This window comes from Schistocerca gregaria, chromosome 7 (genome assembly GCF_023897955.1).
Source record: "Schistocerca gregaria isolate iqSchGreg1 chromosome 7, iqSchGreg1.2, whole genome shotgun sequence".
Taxonomy (NCBI): Eukaryota; Metazoa; Arthropoda; class Insecta; order Orthoptera; family Acrididae; genus Schistocerca; species Schistocerca gregaria.
In genome coordinates, this window is record NC_064926.1 from 272,821,257 (window position 1) to 272,846,400 (window position 25,144).

General features: G+C 36.8%; 1 protein-coding gene across 1 annotated transcript in view; it reads right to left on the reverse strand.

Annotated features, from left to right (window-relative positions):
- LOC126281975 (sorbitol dehydrogenase-like) overlaps window positions 1–25,144 on the reverse strand; it is a 104,574-nt gene that overhangs the window by 45,975 nt on the left and 33,455 nt on the right. Inside the window, exons 3-4 of the mRNA XM_049981352.1 lie at window positions 8,050–8,214; window positions 2,172–2,331 (exon numbers count right to left, since the gene is read on the reverse strand). Of these exons, the coding sequence (XP_049837309.1) occupies window positions 2,172–2,331; window positions 8,050–8,214 (325 nt within the window). The remainder of the gene's footprint in view (window positions 1–2,171; window positions 2,332–8,049; window positions 8,215–25,144) is intronic.

A 25,144-nucleotide genomic window follows, 5' to 3' on the forward strand; every position in this document is an offset into this window, starting at 1 on the left:
AATCTTATCCTTTTTTCCATCTTTTCCTTCTTATTTGAAATGTTTTAAACTCTGATTATATAGTAATATATGTTTTATTAAAACAATTAAGCCCTGTTATTAAATATCAAATTTCATAAGATTACTGGACTACAAAAAGATTAACTTTATTTGTGTGACTATATGTTATCATATTTGTTCTATTGTGCAGTTGAGTGAATTTCATTTTCTGTAAATTATTTTTGATTTAATGTTCTATGTTTTGATCTCAGTACGAGTATATCTTTACTGAAGTACTTTAAAATGATGTTAACAGGGTGCAAGTGGGGTTGTGTGGCTGCTGGTGGGAAGAAAGTTTTTCTATTGTGCTCAGTTATTGGACAAATTGTAAATTTGAGTTGTGTACAAACAGAATGTATTTCACTGAGTGTACATTATAATTTATGGCAACAAGACATCTATAACTATTAAATATGAAAATTACATACAAATCAGTTTATCATCTATGTTATTCAATAAACATGTCAACCTATCAGGTTTCCAGACCTACAAAAGGATCAGGTTTCAGACAGCAGAAATTCAAACAACAGACTGAAGGAGATCCTCAAACCCAGGATGAGTATTTTTTCTTTAAAGCTACTAGGATACCAGCCAATATTTTTTACCTAATGAACATTATTACAATTAATAGTCATCCAACTGTGCATAACATTGGAGATGCTTAAAACTGGCAAAAGCAATAAAAAAATTCCAAATGATGAAAAAAATGACAGGCCCAGATACCAGGCCACAGACAAACTGAAGAAAATGAGATGTCAAAAAGGTGATCCACTGTGTCAAAAGCAAAATTCAGTTGAGGAAACTCTTGTAAATTAAGACACAGAACTGTTGGTTATTACTTATCTTCATGAGGTAAACTATTTATTTCCCCAACAGATGAATAGACATATATATAACTAAAAGTACACCAAATTATCCTAACTTTTGCAAGTACAAAGCCAATGGCTGGAGGGAGTGGAAGGGGGGGGGGGGGAGGAGCAAAGGGCTAAGTTGGTGGAGGTTCCCATACTTAGCAATCTCACTAGTTAAGACATGGGCTGGTTAATGTAATTTGATGTATGAGTAATAACTTCTATTTCTAACAACAGGAAGCTGTTTTTATTCATGTTTAGGTTAATAAACAGAAGTTTTGCTGAGATTAAGAGTTGCAGTATTTGTTATGAATGAGTTTCACATCTGTTCCGATATCATACTAGTTGTTTTCTACTGTAGTTGATTTGGACTTTATATCCGACTCATGAAAAATGAAGATACTGTTGATTCTCCATCAAGTGACAAGTGACGTACTCTATTAAGTTATTTACAGTACCCTGTCTCCAGTTAAAAATTTATATTACACTGTATGTTGCTTAATTTTCAATTTTAAAAAGGTTTTTGCACTTTAGGAACATACTATGTCCAGTTGTAGAAAGTTGTGGAAGATCTCACATAAAAAAATAATTGGATTATTGCCATCATCTCTTGATCTATTTTTATCAGTCATTGACTTTAGATTTATTTAATAGAAAATTTAAATGTGCATTAGTAGCTTCAACATGTAAAAGATACCTACATAAGCAACAACTTCTAACTACAAACTCATTTTTTGCCTTACCATCTTGAACTCATTAGGGAAGCAATCTATGAAATATTAAGTATGAATAAAAGAATAATAAAAATAAAAGGCCATGAATGGAAGTTAAATGGGAATTTAAGTTGACTTTCATTCATATTCCTTGTTCAATACTTAAAGTTACCACTTTCATTCATATTCCTTTTCAATACTTAAATTTACCACTTTACTGAATGGTACTATTGAGTTATCCCAAAATATAACATTGAATTGTACTGCACATTTGTTCAGTCACTGATTCTTCGCTTCAAAACATTGAGTCAGTTTATATAGACTTTGTTACCTTTGTTTTTTACCTTAGACATTTAAACCACAACATAACATAATTTCTTTCAGGGTACTGATATGGAACAATCAACTTGATGTTTATTATAAATCTTTTTTGTTTGATAACATATGGTTTCATCACTTGTCACAATTACTAATTTTATAAATACAGGATACATGTTACCCTTCAAGTATAAACTTCTAGCAAATCCTAAGTTTGAAAAACTGAGCTTCATATATGAAGTTTGCATACCTATGACAGAAATCAGATGGATGCTTGTAATAATAAATAAGATTTCCATCATCAGGTGGTGTTGCACAGTAGGACATATCGGTACATAAATTGTACCTTCCATGCTTACAATAGTAACATCTTCTGCATGGAATACTTGGCTCCACAGCAACACGGTCACCTGAAAAACATTTCTGTGTGAGGGAACAAGAAAATCTGCTGCTAATTTTGGTGCATATAACTATCCAATACAAGTATTCTGTCTCCATAAACTCTGCAGATTTTGTCAGAAGTTTTCAGCCCAAAAAACATCTAAACTATAGTCATTACACTAAAATAGAATTTTTAAATTATCATATAATTACTGTTACAATGAACTTAAATATTAAACTAGATGCTCAGTTTGTGATTATAAGTGTGAAGAATCTTATGTGATGATTTAAAATGTAATACTTAGTTTGAGCAAAAACAGGGACATGCCTGTTTGATTACACATAAATAAACTTTGATGTTTCAAAAATAAAAATTTGAGATATTGCATAAATAATTTTCTTTAATAGATGATAAATGAATATTCATTGAATTATACATGGTGATGCAAGGAAATGGGAAAATGAGAAACTGATGTTGGCAGCTCTACAGCAGAAGAAAAAATGGAGTAATGGCATTGAAGTGCATACATGAATGAATGCATAAAAACCATTAAGAGGTAGAATCATTCAAAACATGGAGAAGAAGAGCCTTTGCCCTAGCTTTCAGACTTAGCAGTTCCAAAAATTATCTTGCTATTGTAGTTAGTAATATAACGGATTAAGATGGAGCAATGATACAAGATTTCTATGAGCTCAGAGCCCCCCACCCTTACAACAATAGTAACTACACTTGAAAGACAATTTGGTTTGACATATGTGTAAGTCGTTGGACCAATGAATGCAACAAATGATTTGATTGGCAACAGAATGCCCTCTCAATTCTGGTGACATCTGAGAAATATAATGGATTAGAAGCAATGTCTTATCAAACACTATAATGTGTATGCCTAACACAACTACTGTGTATGGTTAACACAACTATTGCTTTCACTGAAAACTATGGTAGTGATATGTGAGAAGTGTGATGGTAATTCTGTGCTGGCAGCAGCAGACAAGGTGCATGCTATAGCGGGGCAGTCCAGTATCTCAACAGTAACACAAGTGCTAACAACATAACCATTGTAGAGACCGCAGCTATACAGGATAAACAACAGACCAACATCAAACAGTAGCTCTTGTCTGAAATATCAGATGGATGCAGTACAGAAGCATTACTGGCATTGGCATCAAATAAGTGGATCCACAACAAGGAAAGGTAAAGAAGAGGGATATTCATCCAGGCAGCAGAGTCAAACAGACTGCCAGGTGGTACATGGAGGTTTTTTGGGTACCACAAGCCTTTTGGTGATCAGGCCATCAGGTGTGCATCTCATGGCTCCTTCCCAAATGGCCTAAATAGCCAGTAGTAGGCACAGAAAGCTCCATGTTCCAAAAGAGCATTGAAGTGTAGATGAAGGAGTCGGTGCTACTTCTGCAGATACCAGTGGTGACAGTAATCAGCTGTAGCCAAGACCCAGCAGTAAAGATAAGTCCAGTTATTTGTGACAAATTTATCACATCCATACAAACACTGAAGTAAGCCTGCCTGCTCTCATTAAGGCACTATATGTAAGTAAAATACAAGAAGGCAGGTTGGTGCTATCTTAACTGATTCAGGCTCAGACATAAGTGTGCTGCCATTCAGGCAAAATAAGACCATAGTGGTGCATGCAACTATCCACCTTAAAGCAACTAACAAATTGCCCATCACAGCTTATGCTGAGTGTGATTTGACAGCAGACATGGGCTTCAGTAAAAAGTTCAATTAAAGGCTCATACTGGCATGGAAATGAACTGATATTAGGTGCAGACTTCATACACCACTAAGGACTAGAGGTAAAGCTAAATACAGTGCAAATTAAGAGGAACAGTGAAGTGGTAATGAGTACTATAGGCAGAAATGCTAACAATACTTTCACTTCAGCCAGTAGTTTGTTTAGTCGAAGAGCTACAAAAGAGATAGTCAATTACAGAAAGTATTGCATACCACAGTGCATCACATCAAGATGACAACTGGTTAACTGTTCTCTCCGTGCTCCATGATCATGGAGACTAGAACCCTACCATTTCTTGGCAGTGAAGAAATCAAATGAAGACATGTTACACGCAGGCATCATATGAAGATCTGTGGGTATCATCATTACATATAGTAAAAACAGAAAGACAGCATCTAGAGGTCCTGCAGGGATTACTGCACTCTAAATGTACAAATAATCCCTGACTGCTACCCCATACCCAACCCAAATGATTTCACGCGTATTTTAGATGAAGCTACAATTTTGGGAGTGGTGGACTGGAAGAAAGCTTTTAACCAGATTCCAGTTGCAAAGGAAGATATTTTCAAGACTGGTATGATAATGCCTTTTAGTCTCTTTGAATATCAATTCATGCCATTTTGATTTAAAGGCAGAGGTTTGTAGACAAAGTATTAAGAGTCTTGGATTCCTGTTTCGCCTACCTGGATGATATTTTGATATTTCTGACGATAGCAGAATGACATGAGGAACACTGTAAGGTAGTGTTCAACAGAATATGGCCTGGTAATAAATGAGGCAAAATGTGTTCTGCATCAAAAACAGATGACCATTTTCTCACACAGTATTAGTCCTCTTAAAGAGAGGGCAGAGATATTTAAGAGGTGCATAAAATGTGGTGACTGATTGTTTTTCTAGAGTCAGCACAATCTCTTTCACAATAAATTATGATCAATTTAGAGTAGCACAAGTTGTAGATGAGCAGCTGCTACAATACTTTCACAATGGCCCAGATCAAACAAGTGCAGCTGCTAGACACAAAGGATCTTATCTGGTGGTAATGCCACCATTAAACTGATGACAGAGAAATTTGTGTGGCCAAGTACTAAAAAAGCCTGTTGCCAGTTGTCAACAGCAATATAGCATGTCAACAATGCAAATTTGGCAGACATGTATTCAAGCTGCTAGGAGCACAAAATTCAGACAGTGATTGCAGACACATGTGTTATTCTTTGGCTGACTGGCCAGATTTGCTTCATGTGTACTCTTAGTTCTAGTTTTTGAAAGTTATTTGTTTACTGTTGGTTGTCACTTGGGAATCTATCTAATTAAGAGAATAAATCTTGGTAAGCTGAGTTCATATGTGTCTCTGTATATTTATAACTGAAATGATGGAAGCAGTTTATAATACCTGAAGGTGGGTACCCACCTCAATATTTTGCCATTTATCTCGAATTTGGATCTTTTCATGTCTTTCCCATAAATGCCATTACGTATGATTTATTTGGAGTTATTATCAGTTTCTATCCTACTGCTACATTTCTTAAGATTAGAGCTCCCTTTATAAATTATCTTCTGTCTGTTGGACAATAATATCATCTGCATATAAAATATTACATAATCTATGCAATGGGGAGAGTGTTATACTACACTCAAAACTTTGTTTCCGTCTCACTATGACCTTGTCCACAAATATATTAAAAGTGATGATCAGAGACACATTGAATTCCATCTGAAAATCAGTGAAGATGATGAGAGTTTCGAAATTCGGTTCCATCTTTACTCAATCATTTGTTTCAATACAAAAATGGCATTTACTGTAGAGTGGCCCCATCGAAACCCCATCTGATCTTTGCTGATGATAGACTCTTTCATGTCCTTAAGCCAACTATTAATTATTCTTGAGTATGTTTTTAGGTATTTTCCAGCAAACTGTTGACCACATAATTTTCACACTCATTCCCATTACCTTTCTTGTAAATAGGAATGAGCTTCAATTTTAGTCAGCTCGTAGTTATTCTTCCATATCTCTAGCATATATTCAGCAGAAACATGAGTCTAACATGCAAGAGGCTTCTTCTATATTTCCCATCCATTCCTTCTGCTTTTATGTTTTTAAGGCTTTGATCAAGTTGATAAACTCCTCAGGAGAGATATTGTCTGATCGGGTGAGATTCATCTGTATATATCTCTACCTTAGAATCCTCATCTTCATACCACAGATTTCCATAATATGAGTTCCAGGATTCCTCATCAATCACATTTTGTTTCATAGTGTCTTTCTTTTCTTTAGGTGACATTTTCATCATCTTGTGAGAGAAAGAGTGTCAACATCATTTTCAGTTTTGAAATGAATTAATCCTATTAATCTTAATGGGTTATTCTTTACAAGTTTCTTTGCTGTACTTCTCTTTATCTGATACACTTCTTGAATCTATGCTCTAGAATTGCCTAAAAGTGTTCTGTATGCTATATATTTTTCCCCAAAAGCATCTTCAATTTCTTCAATCCAGATCTTCATGCCTTTCTTTCTCCTAAATTTTACTTTCTTTCCTAGAACATCCATGACTACTTTGTTTACTGAACTTTCTGCTATTCCATTCTTCTCTATGTTACATTTTGTTTCTCTTTGTTGGATTCTCAATTTGGTTGTTGTTGAAAAAGCAATTTAATGTTCTCAAGTTGTGGCAGGGCATAAAGATATAGTCAAAACCCTAGTTGTTCCAGTCCAGAGTGGTTCTAGGATATGGGTAGAATGCTTTTTAGCTAATTAATGCCAATTTTTGCAAATATTGTCACAAAATCATTAGCCTGTTGTCTGGTTTGATGATATCTTTCATCTCTTCCTATTTCATGTTAATTTTTGTTTACAGGACAGAATGCTTAAGTCTGAAACTTGGATATGTTATCATATAATCCATCCTTGGCCCAGATTGGATTTGTGTGGTCCATGGAAGATGACTCCACGATAAACGTAGCAAGATAAACAGCTTCAAACTTTTTGATATCACTCTTAACATAATTATAATTTTCCTGTCTTTTTTATCTAATCCAATTACAGCATTTAAATGAAATGTCAAAATTTTTGTTATTTATTTTTCTTTTAGACACCTAAAATATTACACAAGAGAACACAAAACTAGTTTTCTAAAATAAGAAACCGTCATATGTATAAGGGCTGATCAAAAAGTTTTTATTTGAAGACAGTACAGCCCAGAAGTTGTATGGTAATCATGTGAAATTGCCATGAACATTGAAGCAGTCAACCCATTGATGTACTAGGTTGAAGATATGTGTCTGGTAAAACACCACATCCATCTGTCATAATTGCCTGCTGCATATCCTCATCCAACAGGAATTAGTGACTTTTCAAGGCCTTTTATAAAGAACCGAATAAATGATAATCACATGGGGAGGGATCAGGATTATAGGGTGGGTATTTGAGTGTATGTCCTTAAGTTGGCGTTAATAAGGTTGGCCTCCCAGATCAACCAGTGTCTTGTATTGAATCATCACCAGCACAGAACTTGGCACACCATTCCACAATGATGGTTTTCAAGAGACATGCTGCCCCGAACACATTCTTCATTCTCTAGTGTATGTCTAGCAGTGTCTGTCCTTTGGCAGCCAAGAAAAGAATAACAGTGTGTTTGTCCTGATTGAAGGCATTTGGCAATTCAAATTTCCACATTTACTGTATGCCTGTTGGAAAGACACAAATACCACACTAATCCCTTTTTTACATGTTGGCACTTATATACCCACATCAGAGGCACATTGCATATATGCTGCAACAGCACTCTCAAATGGAAATTTTTTGGTCACCTCTTACAGTAACTGTCCAGCAGGAAATAAATGTTAGATACCTCATAACATATACACACAGATATTCAAAATGTACTAATTTTAGAATAATAATAATATTTTAAGAAATCAAACTGAGTGAATTTCTTTTTGAAATAATAATAACACGCCAACATTACTTGCCACAGGAAATATTGACAGGAAACTTACCAACTTTTAGATTTTTAACACCAGGTCCAAGTTTAATGACAACTCCTGCTCCTTCATGGCCAAGAACTATAGGTTTCTTCACCACGTAGTCTCCAATACGGCCATGCTGTACATAGTGGACATCAGAACCACATATTCCCACACATGACATTCTTAGGAGCACCTCTGAGACACAAGCAGAAGAACATTTTGTTATTCATGTGTTACAATCTTCATGTTTATGAGGTTGAACAAATTGTCAGGAAGGTTATTTACTGCAAAATAGATTTATGCTACAAATTTGAATCATTTATTTTTATTACTGATTTTGGAAGGCCTTCATTTATTCTATTATTATGTATTAGGGATGTCAAGTGTAGTGTGCAATTATTATCTGAATGATTAGTTTAGTGTTTTTTTTTTTTATAATACACTTCATTCATGAGATATCCATTGTTGAATGTAGCATCCTTAGTTTTTTTGTACTTCTGACTACTGTTTTGTGTGCAAATACCCCAACAAAAATATTTAAAAATATATTAATTTTATTCCAAGTTTTACATATCTATATGACTCCGCATAATTATGTTATGCACTACAGATTGTTTCATTCCCATTTTATTCGTTTCCTCTCTCCCTCTCTCTCTCTCTCTCTCTCTCTCTCTCTCTCTCTCTCTCTCTCTCTCTCTCTCTCTCTCCATGAAATTTTTAATGTTCTGTTTGTTTCTTGTCATATCCAGCCAGTTGGTGTCTTCTGCTGCTCTAAATACAAAAACTCATCAGTTCGTTCTTTGACTTCATGTTAATTTGTACCTTTTCATTTTTGATGTGTTGATTATACACTATTTTATCCATACTGTCATTGACTTTCAGGCTTACCTTCAAACTTGTTATACTAAGTTCATCAATTAGTTGCTGTAGCTTATCTGTGCTAGTGACATATTGTACAAAATCATAATGTAAATGAAATGAACATAAGTGTAACAAGTAGCCATGCAAATAGATGTTAGATTTATCACAGAAATTCTGATGGGCAGTAAAATAATGAGATGAAAACACAGTGGAAGATAGGTAGGTGACATTAAATGCCATGCACTAACAACATGTACTTATGCATATAAATGAAAACTGTATTGAATTGCGATGTCTGTACGAAATATTTTTCTGGAAGTGAATGCCAAATGGCTGATGATAATGATGGTGATGATGATCTAATGCACAGTAGGCAAAGGAATTACACACATCTATGCAAGCACAGCTGATTCAATAATGTTACAGAATTTTTTTAAATAACTGTCTTTGTGTGAATATAGAAATAAAATTACCAGTTTTGGCATGTTTAAAAGATTTACCTTTTTAAAAATAATCTATGTATGTTACCCTTTAAATGTGATTTTCATATTTTGTTTAACATTTATTGTAAGGACAGAATTAGTTTCATGGTCTTCCCTTATACAACTCTGATGCTTGTGAGAAAAGCCACAATCAGAACTTAATGGCAAATTCCATTTCATTAGGAATGATATCAGTTATCAGTAAACTGGGGGTAACTTGCTGAAAGATTCAGAGTATAAGGATAATTGAGCAAAAGACAAGGAAGGACATGTTGCTTTTCGTGAACATAAGCTAAAATTTACTTGAATTCATGTATATAACATTCACAAATTATGGTTGTTTACTTTTCACATTGTCTAGAAGTGAAGTATCTTGCGTCTTTCTCAAGTACTGTTTTAATGTAGAACTCCAATTTGAACCTTTCTGTGATTATACTAACAAGTTCTCCTACAAAAATGAGACATAGACTGCTGCAGAGATCACTCACATCATGTGTATCTCACCATCAGCAATACTTCCTTATTGACAGGTGTAAATGAATTTTATACTGCATTTTATTTTTATTAGTCTTGTTGTCTACAAAAGCAGTTTATACATAATACTATGGACAAGTAGGTTTATATGTATACAGATGAAAGTTAATTCTAAGCACACCAGTTGCGACATATTTAAAATTACAAGTAATGTACTTCATACACTTAAATATGTATCTAATAAGCTTCATACATTTAAATATTCTTCAATGGAGTAAACACAGAGATTCTGTAAATATGACTTTAAGGAGACTGTTCTCAGTATTTGCTTTTATGTTTTGAGGGAGTTAGTTATGAAGTTTAACACTCACATTGAAAGGACCATTTTGATGAACTGATTTTGGTCATATGTACGTTTTTCTCTTCTCTGGTAAAGTGGTCATGAATATCACAGTTTTCAGCAATTTACTGTCCTTAACTATTACATTTATTTTTAAGGAAATAAGAGTTTCCATAATATAGATACCTGGTAAAGGAGGAATGCCAGAAAGTTTAAACAATGCTTTACATGACTTTGCATCTGACTTGATTCTAAAAATCTTTTTTTTATAGTTTGATTGTACTGATAACTGCTTTATAGTTTCCCCAAAAAGTGACCCCATATTTAGGAAGAAAATGAAAGGAGGAATGATATGCACTATTTACAGTTTTATCAGTACAGTACGTCAGAATTGTAGTGAGCATGGGACATAGTAGATCTAGCTCAGTTTTGAATTAATATATTCTGTGAGATAATTTAATTGCTTATTGCTAAAAGCGGATAACTCTTCAAATGTTGAAAATGCAGATTTTGTTGATTTCAGATTCATGAGACATAAGTGTATCAATTGGAATGAAAATAATTATTTGCAATGGGCATAATCAGAGGGAGTACTGATAGACATAAAACTGAAGTTACTCATGTCTTTGAGATTAAATTGGCAAATCCCATAGTCATGTTTATTAACACATAGAGCAATGAACAGTCGGTAACAGAAGAGGTAAATGTCGTCACAATAAACATGAAGGTAGGCGAATAAAAGTGCTTGTCTAAAGAACATAAAGTGGAACTTAGGGAACTGATACTTGCTTATATACACATAATTGAAAAAAGACCAGTATTTTTTATACAAAATGGAAGTATATTGTCACAAAACGTTTTGTTCTACTTTATATCCTATACCATGGCCAAAGAGGCAAGCAGTAAGAAAAGAGACTAACAGGAAGCTTCAATGGGGCATAGTACAACCACCATTTTCCCCTTACTGTAGTCCTATTTGGGCTGTGAGTAAGCCAGATGGCAAGGTGCACTTGGTCCTCGACACACATAACATTAATAAGATCATTGTACCAGCAGAAACACATCTAGACAATTTAGAGGAACACTTATGAAATTCCCTGATGCTAAATTTCTTACTATACTTGATCTCTGATGCTCTTACTGGCAAATAAAACTACTTGAAGAAAGTCAGAAGTATACCATCTTCGTATGTAGGGCAGGAGCTTCAAATTTCAAGTATTACCATTTGAATTGAACGCAAGTGCAGGTGTATTTATCTCTGCTCTGGACAAAGTGCTAGGACCCAAACTTTTGAGTAAGGTAACAGTATACATGGATGACCTTTTAGTCACCACACCCACTTGGGCCAAACACGGAGTAACAGCAAATACCAAAAAATCTTATGTCAGACAAGAGAAGATAAAATTTATAGGACACATAATCTCTTTGGAAGGAACACTGCCAGATCATAAAAAAACTTGATGCTATTAGGATCAGTCCTGTTCTTCGAAACAATAGGCAATTAAAGGCATACTTAAACCTAATCTCATTTTTCAGGAAATTAATCCCTAACTAACTTAAGAACAGTGATGCTTTATGCAATCTTCTCCAGAAAAACAGACCTTTGTTATGGGACAAGCAGTGTCAAACTGATTTCAAGAACAATAAGAAAGCCTTATTAAATGCTACTATTTTATCTCAACCAGACATTAAGAAGGAGTTTTGCTTACACACCAATGCATCTTCTCAAGGTTTGGGTGCATGCCATTTTCAAATGGTAGAAGAAGAGAAAATCTCATCCCAAAAGTAATTAGCTTTAACAGTCGCATCTTACCCGAAGCTGAAATTTAATGTTCGGTTATGGGGTTGGAGGGTTTCGCTGCAATTTGATCCTTTAACCCTTTCATGGTTGCTGAGACACATACATCCCACTAATTTTGGGCCTTATTTAAAACACTGGGAAGTGAGTTGCATATTTCTGCTCAGTCCTGCCATCTGCTGACAGCTCTTCTGAACTGAGAAAAAAATCGAGGCACTGGAATTCTTATAAGGCTATGGCTGTTGTAGTGCATTGTCGTGTGAGTTTCCACTTTAATACTTCAATTTCTTGTATCTTGAGACAGTTTTTGTCATATTCTGACTACTAAAAATGTCCAAAGTAAGTATTTTTGCTATTTTCAATGTCTTAGATATTTACAAATGACAACTACACTTTCTAAAACGTATTTTACTTCTAAAATATTTTTTTAGCATAGTTAGTGGGACACAAGTATTCCGGTAACCATTGTGTGACCCTATAGTTCCTTTATGTTAGGATGTTGTAGGACTTAAATTTCAGAGAAACAGCTTTTTTCTGTAACATTTTGTGCTAGTAAAAGTACAGTATGTGGTTTAGAACTAAGACATATTATTGTTACTTTATGCAGATGCTGCAAGACAGCGAGATCCTGGATTTTTTTATTTTCACTGCCAGATAATCCAGAAGAATCGGACATTGAAGCTGATGATGATATAGAGGAGGTTTTTTCATCTCATGATCATTTGTCTACTCCAAGCACACCATTAGAAACATGGACACACAATTATATGGAACAGATTGTCAACAGTGATGTGCAACTAGATTCGTTGATAGATGAAAACATCAGTGTTGCAAGTGAAAGTGAATTGAATTTTGAGCAAGACGATGAAACTGGTGAATTTACAGATTCTCACTGGGATGATGATGTAACTCACTTTGAAGAACTAAATTTACCCTCGGTGTTCGACCCAAAACCAACAGTAAACTTTGCTTTGGCAGACAATGAACTAGTGCATTTTGAAAAATTATTTGACGATTCGATGATGCAAGAGATCTGCTTGTATGCCAAACAGAAGAATAGTGCACAGTGGACGGAACTCACAGTTCGGGAACTAAAAGATCTTCTGGGTATTATCATAGTAATGGGTATTCAAAATTATCTGAAGCAGCCAGTTAATGGAGCTCAGACCCATATCTAAATGTAAATGCAGTATCGAATGTTATGACACTTGCTCACTATAAGAAAATAATAGAGAACCTTCACTGTAATGATAATTTGTTTCAGCCAGCAACAAATGATCCTGGTTATGACAAGTTGTACAAAATCAGACCACTTATGTCAGCCCTAAACAAAAACTGTTTGAAAGAATATCACCCTTCTGCTTCACTTGCAGTTGATGAGTCAATGGTAGCATTCAAAGGAAGAACAAGCCTGAAACAGTACATGCCCATGAAACCTGTAAAAAGAGGTTTCAAAATTTGGTGTCTTGCTCATGCAAACACAGGTTTTATTTCAAATTTTGATGTCTACAGAGGCAAATCTGCTTCCAGTGGAGGGCGATTCAAAGATTGCCAAATGTGTGAAAGAGTAGTGCTGGAACTCTGTAAACCATTTTTTAATTACATTTGCTGTCAAATCTGGTGTTGCTGCTGTTAAGTGGAAAGATAGCAAAGCAGTCTGTCTCCTTTCCACTGCACATAATCCTAATGATGTTGTATTCATCAAAAGAAAATTGAAAGATGGATCCACAATCAGCATTTCATGTCCTGAAGTAGTACACATTTATAATAGTACCATGGGTGGAGTAGATCATTTTGACCAGCTACAAGAAAGGTATATGGTTGGCAGGCAATCAGTAAAATGGTGGCCCCGACTATTTTATTTTTTTGTTGACTTAGCTATCGTCAACTCTTATGTACTATTTCGACTGTCAAGATGAAATGCAAACCAGCTGTCATTTCAAATGAGACTAGCAAGGCAGTTGATAAATGGATCTTTATCAAGAATGAAGAAGGGCCCATCACCTGCTTTCTGTTCTAGTAAAAGAGGTGTCACTGCAGTGCCACAGGAAGTAAGGCTTATGAATGTCGGGTCTCATATTCCCAAGGAGCAAAAGACCAGGAGGCAGTGTATGTTTTGCAGCACAAAAGACACTGCAAAACAAACAAAATGTTTGTTCATCCTGTAATGTGCCACTTTGCATTTCACCTTGCTTTCGAAAATTTCACGCAATGTAAGTAATATTCACAAAGTAGCAAATGTATTTTTCGTTGGAAATAATAAAGTATACCACATGTTTGCATATTGACAAAAATGAGTTACATTTAATTTCCAATACATTAGTCTTAAATACTGGTGCAAATAAGCCTTGTTCATAAATTTTACACTAATTTTTAGTAGCTTCATTGTGAGGAAAATCGTTTTCAGGATTTTTTTTTTTGAGAAAATGATTCAAGTTAAAAATTATTCAAAGGCCTATTTGTAATTCTGACCCAAATAAGATTCTGTAACAGCTGAGGTACCTTAATAAATTCTTAAAAAATGAGTAAAAACCACAAAAGGGTTAAAACGGTTGAATATTTCCTTTGGAGTAAACACATAAAAGTATACTGTAACCATTAGTCCCTATCATTTTTGTTAACTTGTAAATTGCTACACCAATGGACAGCTAGGTAGTGTATGTATCTTCAAGAATTCGATTTTGAAACAGTGTACAAAAGAAAACCAGAACATGATAGCTGATGCTCTTTTCAATCACCACATGGCTTAGAGGAATTTAACAATCTTTTAGAGCAGGAAGGTGAAATAAGAGCTAAGTTTATGGAAGACAAAACACTCCCAACCATACCATGTCCACGTGTGTAAACACCTTGAGCAATTACAACAGAAAACACGCGCTGAAATAAGACAAGCGTAAAACTTATGGTGATGAAAAGTTAAAAAGGTTTTTCACTATTCACAAAGGTGTTCTGTTCCATAGGGACCATCTCGAATAAGAACAATGGTGGCGTGTTTGCCAGAGGAATATGTGGATGATTTTATCTGGCACACACAATACTTGGGGCCATTATGGCACTGCAGAGTGCACTGATAAACTAGGTAAATATTGTTATTTCCCCAACCTTAGATGAAGAGTACTAAAGGTGGTAATAAAGTGTATTGTCTGCCAGAAAACTAAGCATTCTAACATCTCCAAACAGACTGAAATGCATCCCATTGTGTCAAAAAAAAAAAAAAAAAAAAAAAAGAAAAACACCTCTAGAAAAGTTATCTCAGGTTGTGGATGGACCCTATTCTAGAGGTAAGGATGGCTTAAAGTATATAGTAGTTCTGGATGATATTTTCAGCAAATGCATAAAATTGTGTGCTGTACAGAACATTACAGCCAGATCAGTTATAATAAGAATCAAAGAGGGTTATTTTGTAAGAGTGGGAAAAAACAGAAGTCATGTTAACAGATAATGACTAATATTTTGTTGGATGTAAATGGAAAGAATTTGTGGATTCTAACCAAATCAAACACATTTTAGTATCCACATTTCATCCTGAAGAATCCCCCATAGAGGGTGTTTAAGGAATTCAACAGGTTTTTAAGGACCTATATATCTTGTAAACATAGTAAGAGTAAGGGCAGAGATGTCAGTTGAGGCGGAAGTACAGAGGCAAAGAAGTTGTTGAAAGACAGGTGAGGTATGAGCGGCGGCAACTTGAAATTAGCGGAGGTCGACGCCTGGCGGATATTGAGAAGAGAGGATATGCTGAAGGGCGAGTTCCCATCTCCAGAGTTCGGATAGGTTGGTGTTGGTGGGAAGTATCCAGATAACTCGGACGGCATAACACTGTGCCAAGATGTGCTGGCCGTGCACCAAGGCATGTTTAGCCACAGGGTGATCCTCATTACCAACAAACACTCTCTGCCTGTGTCCATTCATGCAAATGGACAGTTTGTTGCTGGTCATTCCCACATAGAAAGCGTCACAGTGCAGGCAGGTCAGTTGGTAAATCACGTGGGTGCTTTCACACGTGGCTCTCCCCTTGATCGTGTACACCTTCCGGGTTACAGAACTGGAGTAGGTGGTGGTGGGAGGGTGCATAGGACAGGTTTTACACTGGGGGCAGTTGCAAGGGTAGGAGCCAGAGGGTAGGGAAGGTGGTTTGGGGATTTCATAGGGATGAACCAAGAGGTTATGAAGGTTAGGTGGACGACGGAAAGACACTCTTGGTGGAGTGGGGAGGATTTCATGAAGGATGGATCTCATTTTGGGGCAGGATTTTAGGAAGTCGTATCCCTGCTGGAGAGCCACATTCAAGGTCTGATCCAGTCCCGGGAAGTATTCTGTCACAAGTGGGGCACTTTTGGGGTTCTTCTGTGAGAGGTTCTGGGTTTGAGGGGATGAGGAAGTGGCTCTGGTTATCTGCTTCTGTACCAGGTCGGGAGGGTAGTTGCGGGATGCGAAAGCTGTTTTCAGGTTGTTGGTGTAATGGTCGAGGGATTCAGGACTGGAGCAGATTCGTTTGCCACGAAGGCCTAGGCTGTAGGGAAGGGACCATTTGATATGGAATGGGTGGCAGCTGTCATAATGGAGGTACTGTTGCTTGTTGGTGGGTTTGATGTGAACGGATGTGTGAAGCTGGCCATTGGACAGATGGAGGTCAACATCTAGGAAAGTGGCATGGGATTTGGAGTAGGACCAGGTGAATCTGATGGAACCAAAGGAGTTGAGGTTGGAGAGGAAATTCTGGAGTTGTTCTTCACTGTGAGTCCAGATCATGAAGATGTCATCAATAAATCTGTACCAAACTTTGGGTTGGCAGGCTTGGGTAACCAAGAAGGCTTCCTCTAAGCGACCCATAAATAGGTTGGCATACGAGGGGGCCATCCTGGTACCCATGGCTGTTCCCTTTAATTGTTGGTATGTCTGGCCTTCAAAAGTGAAGAAGCTGTGGGTCAGGATGAAGCTGGCTAAGGTGACGAGGAAAGAGGTTTTGGGTAGGGTGGCAGGTGATCGGCGTGAAAGGAAGTGCTCCATTGCAGCGAGGCCCTGGACGTGCGGGATATTCGTGTATAGGGAAGTGGCATCAATTGTTACAAGGATGGTTTCCGGGGGTAACAGACTGGGTACGGATTCCAGGCGTTCGAGAAAGTGGTTGGTGTCTTTGATGAAGGATGGGAGACTGCATGTAATGGGTTGAAGGTGTTGATCTACGTAGGCAGAGATACGTTCTGTGGGGGCTTGGTAACCAGCTACAATGGGACGGCCAGGATGTTTGGGTTTGTGAATTTTAGGAAGTAGGTAGAAGGTAGGAGTGCGAGGTGTCGGTGGGGTCAGGAGTTTGATGGAGTCAGGTGAAAGGTTTTGTAGGGGGCCTAAGGTTCTGAGGATTCCTTGAAGCTCCGCCTGGACATCAGGAATGGGATTACCTTGGCAAACTTTGTATGTAGTGTTGTCTGAAAGCTGACGCAGTCCCTCAGCCACATACTACCGACGATCAAGTACCACGGTCATGGAACCCTTGTCAGCCGGAAGAATGATGATGGATCGGTCAGCTTTCAGATCACGGATAGCCTGGGCTTCGGCTGTGGTAATGTTGGGAGTAGGATTAAGGTTTTTCAAGAAAGATTGAGAGGCAAGACTGGAAGTGAGAAATTCCTGGAAGGTTTGGAGAGGGTGATTTTGAGGAAGAGGAGGTGGGTCCCGCTGTGATGGAGGACGGAACTGTTGCAGGCAGGGTTAAATTTGGATAGTGTCTTGGGGAGCTGGATCATTAGGAGTGGGATCAGGATTATTTTTCTTCGTGGCAAAGTGATATTTCCAGCAGAGACTACGAGTGTAGGACAGTAAATCTTTGACAAGGGCAGTTTGGTTGAACCTGGGAGTGGGGCTGAAGGTGAGGCCTTTGGATAGGACAGAGGTTTCGGATTTGGAGAGGGGTTTGGAGGAAAGGTTAACTACTGAATTGGGGTGTTGTGGTTCCAGATTGTGTTGACTAGAATTTTGAGGTGTTGGGGGGGGGGGGGGGGGGGGACTGGAGCTGGAAGTGGGAGATTGAGTAGATGGGAGAGACTGGGACTCCTTACCCTCTCCCTTAAAACCCACATCCTTTCGTCTTTCCCTCTCCTTCCTGAAGAAGCAACCATCGGTTGCGAAAGCTAGTAATTCTGTGTGTGTGTTTGTGTGTTTTGTTCATTGTGTCTGTCTGCCGGCACTTTCCCTCTTGGTAAGTCTTGGAATCTTTGTTTTTAATATATTTTTCCCATCTGGAAGTTTCTAGAGAGAGAGAGAGAGAGAGAGAGAGAGAGTATACAGCCATTCTTCCAATAAATAAATATTTTCAAGACTTTGTGTGAGTATAGACCCTTGTCTTTTCCCATTTTCATGTGTACCAATTGGTATGCTCCTGGGTAGGGTATTTTAGTAATTATGTATGGTCCGCTGTATGGTAGTTACCACTTAACTTCAGTTTTCCAATTTTTGTCAATTTGGGACGTGTTCTAAGTAACACCTTTTGTCCTATAAAGTTTGTTTTGTATGTTTCAATTTCCTGTCATAAATTCCTTTCCTGTAATTAGGCCAGGTTTCAAATTTGATTACTGCTTGTCATATTTTATCATCCAGTGATAATTCCTGTATTGGCATCTTGGGAAAATGTTTCTCCCACTCGTCTACCTGTTTGTGTGTGTGTGTGTTTATATATATATATATATATATATATATATATATATATATATATAATAGAAAGAAACTTCCACATGGGAAAAATATATTAAAAACAAAGATTCCAAGAATTACCAAGCGGGAAAACGCCGGCAGACAGGCACAAGAACAAAACACACAAACACACACACAGAATTACTAGCTTTCGCAACCGATGGTTGCTTCTTCAGGAAGGGGATTGGAATGACTCCTTACCCTCTCCCTTAAAACCCACATCCTTTCGTCTTTCCCTCTCCTTCCTGAAGAAGCAACCATCGGTTGCGAAAGCTAGTAATTCATATATATATATATATATATATATATATATATATATATATATATATATATATATATATATATATTAAAAACAAAGATTCCCAGACTTACCAAGTGGGAAAGCGCCGGTAGATAGGCACAATGAATAAAACACATAAACACACACACAGAATTTCGAGCTTTCGCAACCGGCGGCTGCTTTGTCAGGAAAGAGGGAAGGAAAAGGAAAGATGAAAGGATGTGGGTTTTAAGGGAGAGGGTAAGGAGTCATTCCAATCCCGGTAGCAGAAAGATTTACCTTAGAGGGAAAAAAGGATAGGTATATACTAGCGCGCACACACACACACACACACACACATATCATAGGTTTAGGCTGCTGGAAAGTCACATTCCAGAAAATATGTTGCTAGTTGTTAAGGAAAATTTTGCTTGTATTTTTCCTTATATATCAAATGTTTAATCGATAAGATCAGTGGTTGCAACAAGTAAGAATTTAATTTTTAAGTATCTAGAGATGACAATACTCTAAATACAAATCTTTGCTTTGCGCATAGCCCAGTTGTAAACAAATAAATCAAGATGTGAAATGCATGGTAGCATGCAATGCAATACACAACTCAGTATGATGCAAGTGGTATCAGAGCAACGCAGCACATGTGCATTGTGGAGTAAGTTAATCAACAAATAACAAGTGCATGCACACCAGACAGGCACAGCTGGAAGTGTTGAAGAACCAAAAACAAACAACCCTGACAAGATACAGCCCACAACAGCACTTTAGAGCCTATCAAATAAACAGAGATGTGAGAGAGTCTATACTACAACTGTGACTATTTACACAAGACACTCACAGAAAGACAAGCTAAGGGATTATATACACCGGAAAGGTATGCTAAACTATGACGTATTCACTTAAGCTCTGCTACTATATACATTATATCTACATATGTACAATATTTACATATGTAAATATAAAAAGTGCACACACTAATCATACTTGATAGACAAGAAAAGTCTTGCTGAAGGTAAACAAACGAGTACAGTATAAGTGGCAAACTGTCGCACCACGCCTCTAATACACTTTATCTTTCAGAGTAATAAGCCAAGTAGAGAGGCACATGTGATATGAAATAAGTTTTGTGATAGCACATCTGCACACTGCAGGGAATGAATAGAGAATACATGAATAAAGTATTAGCAGCCATACAATTATCTATGAAGATTTTGTTTTAAGTTAGTATTAAGTTTTTCTTCCAGGGAATCATGCACCGGCACATCCTAAAGTGAAGAAAGATAAATTCTTGTAGAGTGTTAGGTAACATATAAAATTACTATATAAACATAAGAAAAAAAAAACATTCCACAAGTAAATATAGTTGTAAATTTATTATACAGTGTGTCCCAAAAAGAATGACCTGATTTTAAGTAGAATTATTTATTAGGAAGAAGGGCTTAACACCAATAAATTGCATACTAAATTACTCAGAAAAGATATAAGTTTATAAAAATCCATTATAAATGTTTAATATGTCCTTCATTGGCTGCACAGGCAACACCTAGCCTCTTTGCAGCGCCAGGCAGGCGAGGACGGCAAAGAGAGCACATAGCGCCCTCTGGGCATAAATACTGGATAAGATCCTCCAATACGGCAGTCTCAGGTAGCACCTGAAGAAGGCAATGATTTATGTGAGCGAAGTATTGTGCCAGAGCGACACAAACATCCTGCAGTAGACCCGATTATTCCACATGTCAAAATCTCGCCGGGAAAGCCTGAAGAGTTACATAAGAATAATTAACATCATATCTGGAGGAGTGTTCCTGCATCAACATTGTCACACTCAGGAATAAACACAATGGAATTTATGTACAGGTAATGACTCAGACTTGATAGGTTCCTTTCAACTTTATTTACTTATACTAAAAATATTGTGGTGTGTGTGTTTAAGAACTTATAGACAGCTCAACAGTTTCAATGGTTGTGGTGATTATTTGGTACCACACAGCAACAGTATGTAATGAAAATTATGTTTATTAACCTTGAATGTAATGATAGTAAAGATCTGTTGATATTTGTATCAGTTAAAGTTCACTCAAGATTGTGCACAGATACATAAATTACCTTCAAAATTTTCTCAACTATTCTTTTCAATCAATTTTTCCAATTATTCAAGAACTTATTAATGTCATTTCCATGTCCATATTCCTATTCACCATCCTGGTATGGAACAATTAAACCACAACCAGCGCTTTGATTACTTATCATCATGCCCTGAAATTCTATTTGAGATCCTTCCCATTCCTACTAAAGAGGGGTTCCATTGCCCAGCTGATCTCCCAACATCCTATTCCATCCGTATGCCACTCCCAATCCCAACCCCTTGCCACTAGCATCATATCCCCGTGGGAGATCCAGGTGCAAGACCTGTACAATCCACCCACCCAGCACTTCCTATTGCAGTCCTATCACAGGATTCTCCACACCATCAGGGGTGGGCTACCTGTGAAAGCAGCCATGTCATTTACAAGCTCTCCACATCTTTTTATATTGGTATGACCTCCAACCAGCTGTCCACCAGGATGAAAGGTCATTGCCAAACTGTGACTAAGAGCCAAGCAGACCATCCTCTGGCACAACACGCAGATGAACATAACAGTGTTGATACCTGAGCCATCTGGATCCTCCCCTCCACCATCAACTTTGCTGAACTGTGCAGATGTGAGTTATCCTTACACAAATTCTCTGCTCCTGTAATTATCCTGGCATCAGCCTACTGTAACATACTGTCTCCACACCCTCCATCCAACAGTTTCCAACCCCTCTGTCCTACTCCTTTCCCTTGACCTTACCTTCCCTTTTCCCCACCCCTCCAGATTGCTACTACCATGCCACGTGATAGTTGTATTCTGGTCCAAGCTGCCGTAGTGGCAGTCTTGCATGCATTCGGTGTCCCTGCTTGTGTGAATGAATGGTGTAAGTTTCTTTTTCCATTTTTCCAATGAATTGTGGCTGCCTGCAACTTAGTGTGTTATCTTTGTGGGGAGTCACAATGTACCTTTTCCTACATTGTCTTTATAGGTACACCTTTTTGTGGAAATGCAGCTTGGAGGTCATGGGATAATATATCAATGAATGTGATCAATTTCTCAGTTAGGTTATCAATTTTATAAACCTGTGACCATTTTTCTTTGTTCAGTAATTGTTGAATTAATTTATGTGATTGTCGAGCTATGTCTGCTAGAATAGTAAAATTTATATTTTCTTTTATGGTTCAAATGGTTCAAATGGCTCTGAGCACTATGGGACTTAACATATGTGGTCATCAGTCCCCTAGAACTTAGAACTACTTAAACCTAACTAACCTAAGGACATCACACACATCCATGCCCGAGGCAGGATTCGAACCTGCGACCGTAGCAGTCACACGGTTCTGGACTGAGCACCTAGAATATTTTCTTTTATCTTAAGTGCTAGCCTACCCTGCACATTATTATATCTGCAGCAGTAATAAGACAAAATGAACTCATTTATTGTTGTACATGAAATTAATTCAGGGTTGAACCACAGTTCAGAAATACATGTTACTGAGATATCCTTTAGCTTATCTGTTAGAAGTACATTAATTTTATCAATCTTATTACACAGGAATTGTATGTGATGGTGATCAGTTCTTAGATCAGATTCATTCATGGCTTGATAGTTGTGTATTATATTTACAGTATTACATACCTTCAATTTAAATTTATATTGCTGGCAGCAGTTATCTGTTAAATGAATGAGCTATTTAGCACATACAGAAGAACATCTAATCAAGAACTAAGATGGGACCTGTCAGCATTAACAATAGCAGACCCACTAAAGACAACAACAGCAGCAGATACAGCCTCAGAAGGTTCACCACACACATTTCCACCTGTCCCCTCCCCCCCCCCCCCCCCCTCCCCTATAGACCCACCAATCCACCCACAAAGGTGCCTCTCCAGAAGAACATCTAAATAACAGCCAAGCTTGGACCTGGAAACCACAAGTAGCAACAACAGCAGTGGCAGAGTCAAGCTCAGAAGCACCAACATGATCATCTCTACCTGTTAGTATCAATTTAAGATCAAGGCAGAATATACTTAAGGAGGAGGATTTTTTTACACTCCTATAAGAAAAGAGAAAACAGCATCTTCAAAAGAGGTTGAGATTTACTGTAATGCTTTCAATGAATTAATTGACAAGGTAGTATCTAATAAATCTCATCAATGTATGAGTGCAAACTAACAAAAGATCCCTTAAACTAATGGATTATTTTCATAATGTACAACAGTTCAAAAGTAAATTAAATGAATTAGTAATTTTAAATACAAGTGAAAGTGATCTGGCAGAAGCAATGATTTTGTGTGTTAATGGACTTTTATGAGATCTTTCAAAATATAAAATGTTGTGTTACCACAATTCAGACTTGTGAGCAACTTTTCAAGAAAAATTTTAGAAGTGGTGGAAGCTGAATATTTGTAAAAGATAACATTACAGCTACACCACAAGATATATGCAAACCATGTAGCCTTGAAAAAGAGATAGAACTGTCTGCTCTTGAGCTTACAGACTTGAATGTTTGTATAATAAGGCCTACAGATCACCATATGGCACCATGTGCTTCATCTACAAAATATAGCATTAGTAATAGAAAAATTAAGTAAAAGAAACTATTATACTATTTTCATATGGGTGATTTTAATATTAATTTTCTTTCAGAAGGACTAGCCATTTAAGCTTAAAACATTTTATGAGTGGCTACAACCTTTACTTGATGGTCAAATCGCAGACCAGACAAACAAACCATAGTATTAGTTGTCTGGAACAAGCAGACATTAACATCAATTCCACAGAATCCTCTGTAAATTTAGGGTTCCAAGACCACAATAAACTAATTATGCAAGTTAATTTGACATTGAATGAGCCTCAATAAAAAAAAACTTATTGTACAGAGAAGAAAGTTCAATAAAAATAATATGCTTACTTTCCTCTCTGGCAAAATGTATATGAGGCTCAAAATATAGACACCAAATATGAAGTATTCCTAAACATTTTCTACCATTATTTTAACTCCTACATCCCCTTACAAGTGAAAAGTATTAACAACAACAGAACATGCTCCAACTGAAGCACCCCAGGAATCATCAAACCATATCAAAGGAAAATAGAACTTTTCTCTGTTAGCACAACTGAACTAGGCAGTAGTGAAGAATTTAAGAAATACTTTACTTCATATAAAATGATATTTCGGAATGTGATTAGTGGAGCCGAAAAATGACAAACTCCTAAAAAAGGCATCAAATAACAGTAAATTCATGCCAGAAATCATTAATATGAGCTCTGGTATAGGAAAGCAACAACCAAGTGATATTAATCTAAAAGTAAATGGAAAATCATTCCTCTGTAAAAAGGAAACAGCAGTTGAATTCAACCACTAATTCACAAAAACAGTTGAAAGCCTGGCAAATTGCCTCAAAAATAATCATCTCTCACAATTAGAACCAAATTTATGCTGTGACACACTCTTATTATTGCCAAAATCAGAAAAAATGATTCATAGCAAAATATAGATGAAATCATCTCCTGGACAAGACCAAATCAAATTTTTTCTTCTTTACAACTGCAGTAATTTTATAAGTAAACTACCAGCTCACACAATAAACTCCTCATTCCTGAATGGTTCATTTCCAAGTAGGCTCAAAATTTCAAAGATTATACCTGTTCATAAAAAGGGAAGTAAACAAGATCCTAGCATACACCATCCTGTTATGATGCTCTCAGTATTTGGTGAAGTATTTGAATACATAATGACCATCGGACTTAATTCATTTCCAAACAAACCAAATATCTTGTGGCCAAGGAAAGAAAACTACATTACATGAATTATTAGATCTTATTCTGGAGCTTGGCAACAAAAAACTTACAGCTATATGTATTTTTCTAGACTTATGCCTTCAACATGACTAAACATAGCATAATGCTGCAAGAATGTATTCCTATGGAATAAGATGATCTGCCCACGATTGGCTTAAAAGCTATCTGAAAGATCAACAACAGTATGTTGAATTAAATGAAATCAATTGCTCAGCAATAACCAGTGCTGCACATTCTTACACACAAACCATAAACAAGGCATTCCTCAAGGCTCAGTATTATCCCCCTTATTGTTTTTACTTTGCATAAATGATCTTCCACATAGC